This window comes from Sceloporus occidentalis, unplaced genomic scaffold (genome assembly GCF_023333645.1).
Source record: "Sceloporus occidentalis isolate IW3139 unplaced genomic scaffold, rSceOcc1.0.p SCAF_6, whole genome shotgun sequence".
NCBI classification, from domain to species: domain Eukaryota; kingdom Metazoa; phylum Chordata; class Lepidosauria; order Squamata; family Phrynosomatidae; genus Sceloporus; species Sceloporus occidentalis.
Genome location: NW_028316986.1, coordinates 107,068,862 through 107,082,922, shown reverse-complemented (window position 1 = coordinate 107,082,922; position 14,061 = coordinate 107,068,862). Strand labels below are relative to the sequence as shown.

At 37.6% G+C, this 14,061-nt stretch overlaps 1 protein-coding gene across 3 annotated transcripts in view; it reads left to right on the top strand.

Annotated features, from left to right (window-relative positions):
* Positions 1–14,061, top strand: part of SOBP (sine oculis binding protein homolog) — a 199,767-nt gene that overhangs the window by 39,151 nt on the left and 146,555 nt on the right. For 2 of the 3 annotated variants that reach the window (XM_089530636.1, XM_089530635.1), the window contains exon 4: positions 9,685–9,789. The exons of the other annotated variant lie outside the window; for it this stretch is intronic. In XM_089530636.1, the coding sequence (XP_089386762.1) occupies positions 9,685–9,789 (105 nt within the window). The remainder of the gene's footprint in view (positions 1–9,684; positions 9,790–14,061) is intronic. 3 annotated transcript variants of the gene reach the window in all.

Genomic DNA, 14,061 nt, shown 5'->3' with positions numbered 1-14,061 from the left:
TTGTGGAAACCTCATTTCCACAGGTTTGCATAAGTGTCAGATCCAATACTTTTGTTCTGTTTGTGCTCGTCCCTGCATAAACCATTTTACATTCACGACTCATATCATAGGGTTCCTACAAGGAGGTTCATCTCTGCCTCCTCACTATGCAGTGCCAAGATGTATTAGGTATGAATGAAAATAAAGCCCTGCAGCATAAAGAATTTACTAGTTTGCTTCCCGCTGTTGCCAGGCTTGAGATAGCCAAGAACTGGAAAACTGGAAAGTTGAATATTGCAGGATGGTGGACTAGACTCAGGGACTTGTGGTTAATGGAGAAAATGGCAGATAATAACAACAGAGTGAGAGGCTTACACTCTGGATTGACCTTTCATAAGATTTGACATGCATTTATTGAATACATCCAGCGAGATTTAGTCTCTAGACATCCCCCAATTTTAGCTAATTTTTTATGGAAAGATGTCTTTCAGGATCCCTGAATATACCTTTTATCTATAATTTTCAAGGCCTTATCTGGGTTATTGTCTTTATTTATTGTTGTTTTGGTGTACTGTTTGTTGTCATGTTTTGTTTTAGAATGTATTAATAAATTTAAAAAAAGATGTATTGGGTAATGTGTCACTGGTGTTCTTTCTGTGAGATCTTATATCAGTGTCACCCACTACTGCTGCTTCCCAGTAGTTGTCTATCACTCTATTCCTTGTGTATCCCTTTACATTTCTTTTCTTCTACCCCCACCCCCCCACCCCGAATCCTGTTAAATTCCGACAAGTCCATTCCACCTTGTGTTTTCCCTTCTTGATTTTACCTCTTTTCATATTCACTCCCCCTCAGATTCTCCCTGGTAGTGCCCCATGCTGGGTCTTCAAGGATTCTCAGAAGCTGGTACGATGTTTTGCTAGCATGTTCTGCTAGCATTGGAGTAATTTCTAAAATACCTAACTAATAGTGTGTGCCACTTATAGTTTTCCCACTAATGTTACATTTGATACATCCAAAATATAAAATGTAGTTACTGCAAACCTAGAGAACCTTTGGGCCTGTTCCAGCCCTCTTGCAGGGCAGCAACAATAAATGTGCCTGCTGTTGTTGCTAATGAGTGTTGTAAAATAACAGTTTGCATTTTCAGTAAGGATTTCCTGTACTTTTTGTGCAGCTTAATTTTATGCATTGTAAAGGCAATTTCCTTCCTTTTTTTTCTGTATCCAATTTTTTGGATAAATTCTTTTTCCTTCATGGGAATCTGAAGTACAGAAAGGAAGGGGAAACTGAATTACAGCTATAGGTGGAATTTGCATTAATTATCATAGTTGCTCCTTGGTTTTCCCTAAATTTATAAGTCCTTCCCTTTTTTCTTTATTGATTTCAACCGGAAAATTAAAATAGTCCCAGGCCTCCTCTATCAGCCATCAAGAATTTAAAATGTATATTTTGAAAGAATTTACAAATGTTCTTCTGCACAGACAATTTGTATGTATTTAACTGCAGGCATGCATGAGGCTTAGGTACTATGGATCAAGACCAGAGGAGGGAGGATGAAATTTGTGTAACAAAATGCCTTGCACCCCACCCCTCTTTGAGGTAGATCATACCTTACAATTAACGAGTTCATTACTAAGAAATTAGCCTCGTTCCAGAGATTAGCTTCTGAAAGGAAACATGTTACAGAATTGCAAAAATAATTTCACTGATGTAATAAGCTTTTCATATGTAATCATATGAACAATAACCACTTAATGTATCTATTAAAAATGCTTCCTAGAGGCTGACCACTCTAGCTAAAGCTGGTATTCAGTAACAAATCACAGGGGTCACAAGATGCTTCCAGATGGTATTCACCTAGCACTGCTGCATTGTGCAGTTATTCTACTGGATTCTTCTAAAGGGATAATTTTATTTGTAAGGGGTGGGGGGAGAAGAAGAAGTTATGGTAAAGCACAATGGAGAGAACTGGAAGGGGACCAGATTTGGACCTCATGCAGCATTCTATGAATGAATAATTCACAGAATAATTGCATCTGAAAGCGCTTCAGTTTTGAATTAGGCAGTACAATATGTTATAAAATATTTTTTTCATCACTAAAAATATAAACTCAGTGAAACTATATTGGCATAAATCAAACTGCTAGTCTTAATTAGAGTAAACCCATTGAATCAATGAGAATTTAGTAAGTCAGTACAAATGTAAGTCCCATGAATTGAATGGGAATACTCTAGTTGGGACTCAGGCTGCATCTGCACTGCAGAAATTATCCAGGTCGACACCACTTTAACTGCTATGGCTTGATTCTGGGAAGTGTAGTTTGTTGTGGCACCAGAGCTCTCTGACAGAGAAGGTTCAATGTCTCACAAAACAACAGTTCCCAGAATTCCCTAGCATTGAGCCATGACAATTAAAGTGGTGTGAAACTGGATTATTTCTGCATTGTGGATGTAGCCTAAATTGGATTTAAACATTTGTTCCTGCAGTTTGTCTGGTATTTTATTTAATTAGCTCATGTAACAGTCAAAATACCAGGAAGACCTGTTCCTTAGTGTTGCACCTAGTCATTATTTAAAATATATCTTAAGGTCCTAGCAGGAAGAAGCCAGGTTAGTTATCAGCTAGGACTGCCAGCTTGTTAAAGACTTTAGTTGATTAATTAGCTGCTTTTTAACCCTTTAATTTATTAAATATAATAAAATTGCACTAAATCCTCAGTATGGGTGCGTTTTGAGATACTGAAGGAAGTGTGCAATAACATATGCAATTTATTAAACAAAAACTGCCAAGGCATCTAATATACCAGAAAACAAGCAGCCTTTTAAAAATATATCCTTCAGTCTTAAACATACTAATGAAGAAATCTGCCAACTTGAGTTGACTGCTACTAGTAAATTGCTGAAATGGGTGGAGGGTTAGAAAGGGACAGGATTACAACTCCCATCATCGTTGCCATGCTGTGCTGGCTAGGGATTGATGAGAACAGCAGCTCAACAATATCTGGAGAATCACATTTTATTCATCCCTGCTTTACACAATAAAGGATAGCGGTATACCTGGCATGAATGAAAAGTTAGGCAGACTGACAATCATTGATTGACTGTAGCAGCTTTTGTTTAAAAAAAGTGAAGCAGGTTTTCCTGTAGTTCATGCAAATTGAAACGGAGGATGGGGGATAGAGAGTCAGTAAAGATTCTTCTTAATTAAGACTTAAAATGGCACTGCAAACTTTTGATGATTAATTGGAGCATGCTTTTGCCTGATGCATATTTAGTTATTATAATGTGATAATTTTATCTTGTTATACAAACTGTTCCCACTGGGAGCATGATTTAACACTGTGAACACTCTGTGTTTATTGCATTGTTCATTATGAAATGTACACAGGCTGATAAACCATAAGGAAGCATGTATAAGTGCTCTCTGTACAACAGTTGTGGCACGTCCTATTTCCACGTATAGTGATATAACCATGGAGTAGAAAACACAGTCTGGAACTCCCTGCATAATTGTTGACTATATGAATGACAAGACACGAAGGAGTTTGTTTTGATAACACCAGCTCTGTGCAGATGTTTATTGAGAAAGGCAGTGAGGATATTTTATTTGTTGTGTTTCCAAAGCTGTTTGCATTATTGCATTGTAACATGCTGTTCTAATTATGATTTTATAGCAACATGGAAGATATGATAGCACCTAACAAGATTTTACTTTCATAAAATTGCTCAGGTTGGGTATACAATATTAACATAAAGCATGGGTAGAAGAAATGTGGCCCATAGCTGAAAGCATTTTGATGGCCCCAGGGCAAACGGCCCATTTTCAGCAGTTTAGCCACATTTGTGCTCACCCCAACCATTCTAGAACCAGCTGAGGCATTGCAGCAGGAAGTCAGCCATGGCTAGTGCTCCAGATATTGCAAAACTGCACATCACCAGCCTTAGGCAGTGGGTAGGCATTTGGACCATTAAAAAAGGTTAAAAAGTGGGAGTGGGAACATGGTTGGCTGTGTTGTTGTCCAAGATCTGGTTGAGCCTCCAAATGCTTATCAATTGCCCCTTTCTGACATAAACATTTGCAATGGATAGGGACTGATAGGTGAACTGATGCTCTTACTGTTTTCCAGGTTGTTGCTGTAGATCTGAAATACAGTCAGCCCTCCTTATCCACAGATTTTTTTTATCCATGGATTCAAGCATCCTTGGCTTGAAAATATTCCAAAAAATATAAATTCCAAATAGCAAACCTTGATTTTCCATTTTATATAAGGGACACAATTTTGCTGTGCCATTATATTTAATGGGGCTTGAGTATCCACAGATTTTGTTATCCACGGGGGGTCCTGAAACCAAATCCCAGTGGATACCAAAGGCCCACTGTAGTCACAAATGACCACCAGTGGTAAAGATGTTTCCTCTTTCTAGTCCTATAAAAATTTGCTCATGAAGACATATTTTTCTTGAATACAGAATAGTACTACTTTATAGTCCTCTCTCCGTTCTTGTGGAATTGGGATTTGCGCCCCTCAATTATCTGTGGGAGGCAAATGGAGGGAGTTAAAATGGGGGTGCCCCCGTGGCGTGCACTTGCACACCCCCACAGAAGCATGCCTCTGTTCAAGCCAATAGGGCTTGAATATGTGCATTCTTTCAATTTCACGCTGGGGGGGGGGGGGTGGTCCGTAATGGATCACAGCGAAAAAGAAGGGGCAATGGTACACACACACACACACACACTGTGTGTGTGTGTCTGTCCCCAATGAAAATCAGAAGCAGAATCGCAGTCAGAGTCCCAATGTCTCTTGGCCTCAGAGACTCGAGACACCTTCTCTGCCCATATTACAACTGTCATTGCTCTGGCCTCTGAAGGAGAAAAAGAACAGTCAGGATTTGCTGGATTTACTCCACCACCCCCCTTTTGTGTGTGTGTGTGTGTGTGTACTTATTTAGATTGCAAATTGAGGGTGGGGAAATAATTTGTAAGCCACTCTAGAGCCTTTTTTGGCTGAAAAATGAGGTATAAATATTCTAAATAAATAAATAAATTGCTGAGAATAAACTATAGCTATTCATTTAAGTTCATTCACTTCTTCAGATGAAGGACTCTCCAGAGGGTTTAGCAGATGTATTGATTCATGATGAAGAAGGGCAAATATAGCTCTGAAGTATCTGACCACTTTTGAATTTAAAGTTTAATGGGAAAATTGACTTATTTGTAACAGTGAACAACAAAGAGGCTTCAGGTTTGTTTCAATGCTTGTGGAGATTCAGGAATTATTCATCTTTCTGTTCAAAATATTTGTTTCTATTGTATGTTTTGTTTGTTGTTGTTTTGGCAGCTACCATTCCTGAACTGAAATAGATAGTAGTAATAAGAGGTAAACCTTAATGAGAAACTGAAAACAAACAAATCAACAGGTCCAAATGATATGTATCAGAGAGTTCTTGAAGAACTCAAATGCTGATATATTTTTTTAAAGTAAAACTATGCAACATGTGAGTAGTAAAGTGGCCAGATTTGATGATATCAAACTATCTAGGCTATAAGAAACATGAATTGTGAAGATCTCAATTTTGGTTCTTTCAAGAGTGGAGGAATGGACCTTAAAATAAGAAATGAGATTTAATGTAAGGAAGTGCAAAATTCTGCACACTGGGGTAAAGCATACCAGTTTCTCATGTAAACTGATAGGCTGTGTTACATGGCTTTCTGAAAATGTCAACCCAATGTGCAGTTGCTATGAAAGATGCTAATTACATGTTGAGTATAATTTAAAAAATGAATTGTTAATATCTGTGTTGCAACCACACTTGGAATACTGTATACAGTTCTAATGAGTACACCCTACAAAGTATATTGTAGACCTAGAATATCTCAACTGTCTACATTTGGCAAGTAGAGTCTCAGTTATTAATCTATCATACTGCTTTTAAAATGTCCCAGTTTCTCTCTCTTCCTCCCACTTTTCTCTTTTGTCTTCAGTTCACTTTGATTGTTGCAAAATGACAGTCTTGACAGACCAGACATAAAGGCTGGCATCATGGTGGAGGAAGGATGTGGAGTCTGCACAATGCACGCCCCAGTTCTGCGTCCATGCTGGCATCATGCCGCATGCCCCACCACACATTGGGTGCATCATGGCACTCCTCTGACACTGCATCCAGATGATGCAGTGCCAAAGGAGCACTGAAAAGCTACAGTACCAGTGGCTGTGGCACCCTTTCCATGGTGCAAAAAGGGCACCTTTTTGCTCCATGGAAAGGCTAGATCAGGGCTGTGGCATGTAGTTGCCACAACCCTGATCTGGCACTGAAAGGGGTAACTGCAGGCCACCCCTTAGGGTGCCCTTAGGGGCAGTCTGTTCAGCCCCAGAGTCCCAAGTGCAAAAATAATTTGCTCTTAATTAACTCAGTACAGGGGAGAGGAGAGGAGGAGATGAATCTTGCCCTTCCCATCAAAAGCAAACTGCTGCAGCCTTTCCTAGTGTGTGTGTTCTTCTTCAGTAATAACTTTTCCATCTTCATTTCATTATGATGTTACTCAGCTACACATGTCCTGGTTTTCATCAGTGAAATGTCAGAGGGTATGGAATAGGTGCAGAAAAGGATAATCAAAATAAACAAGGGGCTGGTACTGCTGTTGTTTATTTACATATTTGGGGGTTTTTGGCTCAGAAAAAAGAGGCAAGTCAAGGGAAACATGACAGATATATCAAATTCTGCTTCATATAGAGAAAGTAGATGAAGAGAAAACAAATATCATTCATTGAATGTGAGAAATTCAGGAAAGATAAAATGAAGTACTCTTCACACAGTAAAACTAAGAGATTTGCTGATACAAAAAATATTGATGGCTACCAGATTGACCAGCTTTAAAGGGGATTAGATGAATTCATGGAGGATAGGGCTATCAGTTGCTATTAATCATGATGGTCATGTATATTACCTCCAATATCAGAGACAGTATACTTCTGAATATCCTTTGCTGGAGAATGTGAGTGAAAAGATGCTACAGCTCTCGTCTGGGCTTCCCAGATGTCTTTTAGGACACTATATGAGCAGAAAGCTGGAATTTGTTGTTGTTAATGGCCCTTGAGTCAACCACAACTCATGGTGACCCTGTGGATGAGACATCTCCAAGCCCCTCTATCCTCCAATGCAGATCCAGGTCCTTGACATCTCTGAGTGAGTCTGTTCATTTAATGTATAGTCTTCCTCTCTTTCGACTTCCCTCAGTCTTTCCTAGCATTATTGTTTTTACTAATGAGTCATGTCTTCTCATTATCTGGCCAAAGTGTGACGGCCTCAGTTTGATCACCTTGGCTTCTAAGGAGATTTCAGACTTGATTTGTTTAAGGACTCATTTGTTTGTCTTTTTGACTGTCCATCGTATCCTCAGCACTCTTCTCAATTGGGAATAGACTGGCCTTTGTTGCACTCCAGCATGGGTGTTTGTTTATTCTTATGTTTGAGAATTAGAAGAAACAGATATGCTAGCAAGAAAATGTTGCTGTGTGGAGTGTTCTATTCAGAATTCTAGCCAGTCGTGTCTCTTTCCAAGAAATTCATTCCATCAGTGGTCATGAGTTTGTCAGACTGAAAGATGTGATAAGGACTTAGACATAGATCAGGGGATAGTTCATTTGGATTTTAAATAACAGACAATAAATATTTTCAATTAACAACAACTAACAGTAAATGTTTTGTCCTTGCCTTGAGAGATCAAATAATAATTTCTCTCTTCCTGTGATTTCTTACAGGGTTGTCCCTGTTTTTATCTCTAACCATTGAACTCAACTGTCTGTCCTGTAACAGACAGCTCACAGCCTTTCTGCCCCTCACTGGTTAGGCTAACACTTTGGCTCTGTTCTTAGCACCAACTCTCTCCCCTTGAAACTACCTTCTTTTTCTTCTCTTTCCTCCTCCTTTTTCAACAGCATTTTATTACTTCTATTCCTGCAGCAACTGTGAGCTAGCATTTGTTGGCATGACCCTCCCTTCCCCCAGCATTTCATTTTACCTGGCTGACATTACCAATGTCACGTGTTACCTTTTGCCAGATTTCCACCTGTTCACATTTTCCCATATCTTACAAAACTGGATCTTTGTTCTGACCATGGATCATGCTCATCATCACTGATCTATTTTAGTTTGTTAAGAGTTTTCCCCTTCTTGTAGTAGTATTAGTAGTAGTTGTTATTATTATTTGACCACATCTTGGTGTTTCTCCAGTGCCTGCTGTTACACCTTCTCTTTTATATGAATGCTTCTGCATTAGCAATATAAGAATTGGCATTAGGAAATTGAATTGCTGTTGGCATATATGATTTTTTAAATTTACAAAGGATATATTCAATTTCTGGGATGCATTCTGACTTCTGGGTTGTATGTATCTTCATCTGCTACAATGCAAACCTCCTGTTAGCTCACATGAATTTATTGCCGCAGTAGACTATGGAAAAGGAGTGAATTAAGTGAACAAACTGATTTAGTTCTTGCTGCCTGCGTTTTTCTTGAATGACTGACATCAGTTAACTCCATATCTGTTTCCCTTTTATCTTACAAAGTGTATCTGTCACCCTGTTTTCTCAGTACAAAACAAATCCATGTGTTTCATCTGGTTGCCAGAGCTTTAAAAATATTTGGTTGAGGCTGTATTGAATTCTCTTCTTGTTTTTATCCACTGAATTGAGTAAAGAGACCCCCAATATAGATGAAACAGGTCAAAATAAATTACTCTTACAGCTGTTCTTCAAGGTTTCATTTTTGTATCCCACTGATATTGTATCTAAAAATTGATACAGTAGACCCTTGTTATATGCTGGGGTTTTTTTGTATAACAAAATCCGTGTATGCTCAAGTCCCATTAAATATAATGACATGGCAAAATGGTGTCCCTTATAAAAAATGGAAAATCAAGGTTTGATACTGAAATTTATACTTTTTTGGAACATCCCACTAAAATGCTTTTACATTATCTCATTTTATCTCTCTCTTCTCTTCCTCCTCCCATTTCCCCCCTTTGTATTATTTTGTAACTGATGACATATTGTACTATGACATGGGTCATATAGTTTTATTGTGTGTGAACCGCTTTGATCTGAAGGAAAAGCAGTATATAAGTAAAAGTTATTATTATTATTATTATTATTATTATTATTATTATTATTATTATTTTTAAACCATGTATGCTTGAATCTATGTATAAATAATCCGTGTATAAGAAGGGCTGACTATTTTATTATGAGCAAACACAGATATTTTGCTTTGGGGGAATGGTTGACAGGCACAAGTATAGTAGTTTCAGTATTGGACTAGGATTCTCGGAGATCAGGGCTTTAATCAACCATAGAAGCCCACTGAGTGATCTAGGGCAAGTCACACTCTCTCAGCCTCAGAGCAAAACCCCTTTAAGCAAATTTTGCCAAGAAAATCCCATGGTAGTTTTGTCCTAAACTGGAGTTGACTTGAAGACTCATAACAACAAATACAATTTTGGTGCCTCGAGTTCTTGAATAATAAGAGTGTAATCCACAGACACACCTCCTCTCCAACCATAACAAATTCACATATACCATACATATACTGATTTAGCAGAGAAACCTCTGATTAATCCTCTGCCATCCCACTAAAATGCTTTTACATTATCTCATTTTATCTCTCTCTTCTCTTCCTCTTCCCATTTCCCCTCTTTGTCCTCAGTTTACTACAATTGCTGTAAACTGACTTCAGACAGCAAAAGCAATGTTCATTCAATTAACTTAGCAGAAGAAGAGGAAAGGAGGCAGCAGAATTTCATCCTTCCCAGTAGGCTCTGGCAATAGCAAACTTCTCTTAGCTTGTGTGTTGTTCCTCATTATTCATTTTTGTCCTCTTGACAAGCTTTAAGTGGGTATTATCGCATGTAAAATGGCCGCTGCTGGCTGTCAGGAGTTTATCAGACAAGGGAAATTGGAAGTATAATCCAGTGGCAATACGAATGCAATCATGGGGTTTAACGTTGTTGCGTGATAGACTGCCACACACAATTTCAGGCAATGGGAAGTCAGTCCGAACGCAATTATGGGGTTTCATGTTATTGCATGAGAAGTGATTACACGCAATTTCAGGCAATGGCAAGCTAATTTCGGGCAATGGGAAGTCTGTTCAAATGCAATTTGAATTCACGTAAATTCGCTAAACTAACGAATTCATGTGAATGCATTCTGGTCCCACTTTCTTTTCATTCGAAATTAAGAGAAATTCCTCCTGTGTGATAACGTCCTTAGACCACAGCACCATGCTGGCTTTCATTGATATACCAGGAGCCAAATATTCACATGTTGCACATTACAGAATGTACAACCACCTTTAATACTGGTAAAATTGCAACAAGTCTGTACAAGAAACTGCAATAAGATGTAGCATATTCTAGTTCTTGAGATGCTGTGGCCATTTTAGTAGTTTGATGCAGTTACTGGTCTCCAGTTGTCAAGCCATAAAATTATTTGATATATTATAACCCAGGTGTATTGGGTTTGCTAGAATAGGCTGCCTGGGCTGGAATTGGGGGAAGAGCAGCATACCTACCAGCAGAATCCACTCTAAAAGCAAAGTATTCCAAATTTCTATTACATTAATTTTGTCATTATTTTCCATGCAAAAACTATAGGATTGACATTAACCTATTCAAATTGCTTGTTTTGCTACTCCACGCACCATCCTCTTCTGTCTATTATTTGAGTAACTAGTCAAAATCTGAATTTGTTGGTTGAAATCAATACATTACAGACTGTATTTGTTTTGTTAGTAATTACATGATGCATAGCTTTCATTATATATCTATGAGTACTAATTTTCAAAGATATTTCTTTGAAACATTTCTTTGAAACTATTAAGTGTTGTGTTACATTGGAATGAATACTGTGCAATATAGAATTATCTTTGGATCTGATTAAATGGGTATCTTTAAATTTTATTCTTTGAGAAAAAAATGCACTCAAAATAAATACTGTGCCTCAGAAAAGATGTTTTATGAGGGATACTGCAATTGACCATGCTTCTGTATCACCTATTTAGCTATGTAACCCTCCTTAGTTATGTAGCTAAGTAGCCCAACTCTCCCAATCTCCAGTTGCTGAGCAGCAGCCACTGCAAACAAAAGAGGTTTGTTCCCCATTGATGGAGAAGCAATTGATTGACATTTGCACCCCTCCCATGAGCAATCTCTGGTGCAACAATCAGAAGCAGGGTACCTGTTGCAATTCCCCCTTGCACCAGAGATCACTCACAGGAGGGGTGTTAGAAACTTCAATCAGCTGCTTCCTGAAAGATGGAGTAACAGAGCCCAGTCACTTGCAGTGGCTGCTAACTACTAAGTCAGTATTGGCAGACTTTCATGTTCCCTAAGTATTCCATAAGAGACCCAGTATGGTGTAGTGTTTTGAGTATTGGACTATGGAGACCAGGGTTTGAATCCCTACTTAGCCATGGAAACCCTTTGTGTGGCTTTGGGCAAGTCACATTCTTGCAGCCTCAGAGGAAGGCAAAGGCAAACCCCCTCTGAACAAATCTCACTAAGAAAACCCTTCGATAGAGTCACCTTAAATCAGAAATGACTTGAAAGCACACAACAACAATAAACAAGTATTCCCTAAATTAGTGAATATGTAGAGATTGTGATTATGGACAAGTAATGAATGTTTAACTCTAGATTATACCTGTTTTAGTGAATCCCAAATATTTTAGAGATTCAATAGTGTGTTCTGGAAATGTCTGAGTTTCCTCACAACCATGGATTTTCTTGAGAAGGATGCAACTTCCTTCTGATTCATTGGCTTTCTAATTGATTGATTTTTTAGATCTACATTTGTACAATTGGGCGTATATGTTGACATAGTGTAATGGCTGAGATTTTTCATTCGTATTTAATTCTCTGTCCTTAGTTGGTCAGATGCCTCTTTCTAGAAAATCTTTGGGCTGCTGGAAGAATTCTTTATCTGAGTGAGTTCACTGGCTCTGAGGATAAGTGTCTCTTATGCTGGGTTAGAGATGATTTGCTAGCTTCTGTAGAATAGCAAGATCTTCAGTTACAACATATGTTTGCATGTAGGTGTAATAAATATTATTTACTTTTAAATTTATGTGTATTTTAACTGATGTGCTTTAATTGATAAATAATAATAATAATAATAATAATAATAATAATAAATTTATTTATGTTTCCCCGCCTCTCCCGGTGGATCGAAGCGGGGTTACAGACTAAAAAAGCACAAAGTGTTTACATAAAAATTCAATTAAAAGCAGCTTGATGTTGTTTATTAATTATTGTTGTTACTCTTCTTGATCCATGGGGAGAGATGGGAAAGAAATAATAATACTGTAACAACAACAACAACAACAACAACAATAATAGTGACCACAGAATTCCTCAGAATCACCTCTGTTTTTCAGGATGCTCATTGAGGGTGGAGAAAGAACTGTACAGTATTTGTTTATGGAGATGTATTGTCAGTCAATAAATATTCTAAGCTTTAGGAATAAACAGAATCATTAATTTGCTTGCCCTGGTTTGCCCAGCCAATGAACTGTGACCATCTCTTTCCATGTGAGGAAAGGTTACCAGTCAAATTTATTCTGTTTTCCATTAATCTTTGAATTTGCAAACTAACATGTGTTCTTGAACTATGTGTCCGCATCCTGGAAGCTGACTTTTGGTCAATGGAAATGAATTCTTTGAAGCTAATGCTCACCTCTCTTTTTAAGGGAGAGAGGTCCTCGTAACTTTTTCAGTATAACTGAACATACATAATGTGGCTGTCAAGTTTACATGCACACACATATGGATATTTTGCCATCTTTTTAGAGGTTTATGCAAAATTGGTTTCTCATTCATGCATTTTCAGTTTATTGTTTACTGGGTTAATCTTTTTATTTCATTTTGTTTCAGTTCTGTTTTTTTATGTCTCCCAGTCCCAATATAATATTTGTAATATGTGTGTGTGTGTGTGTGTAAATAATGTCCACTGTTTATTTCCAAGAACTAAGCATATATATTAAATTTCAGAATATACATTAATCCTCTGATGTACTGTATGTTCTGATACCTCTTCTTTCTGATTTTTTCCCCTTGATTGTTTGGAGGCCTTCAATCACTCAACCAGGACAGCCCAAATGGTGCCTTCACTTGAAGGGAGTAAGGTAGTTTTGATAGAGGTCTGCAAATTTACATATGTATATGTAGAACTTAGTGGTTTGTCATCATTTGTGAATCATCACATCTGAATTATATAAATTATGACAATCATGTATATATTTAAATGATACACTGGATTCCTGGAATTATTGTACACTGGTTGTTGTCTTATATGGTGCCTTGAATGTTTGTGGCATCTTTGCAGCGTAATCTTGATTTTCTTGAATAGGATGGGGTGGAGTAGGGGTGCGTTAGTGATCAGTTTGGATAAAGCAATTCAGCCAGTCAGTGACAAAGAAGACAGCAATTGGAACTCAAGTAAGTGTTCCCAAAACTCAGTTTGCCACAACATTTACAACCCTACTACTCATTGTTTGATTGCTATAAAGATGTCCAAAATATTAATTACTAATGCAGTTTGTAGTCCATGCACTGTGGGCAATTTAAAGTTCACAGGCCTTGTCATAAAGCCATCCCATTTCTCCTGTAAAGGATTTGTTTTGTAGCAGCACTGTCATAATTCTACAGAGTTATTGGCAAACTAATTTGTACTAAAGGCATTTGGCTCCTTTCCCTAGCTACCATAATTCAAAACTATGTGCCACATTTGATTCATGTTAACAGAATAAATATTGCCAGTTTAATAACATTTCCCTTACTTTCAGTGTTTTGATTTATATTTATAAATAAAAACTGTATGATGCTGACAATGAACTTTTAGATTTAACCAGACTCTTCAGCTTTATAAAACACGGTAACATGTGTTTTACACACACACAGAGTGCTTTTTAAAATTTTCCTTTTGTAATGCTGGCACATATTCTAAGTGTGGATGTAAACCTTTATGCTCTTACTGTAAAATAAAACCTGTTGAACTCAGTGAGTTTTATTTCTGAACAAGACAT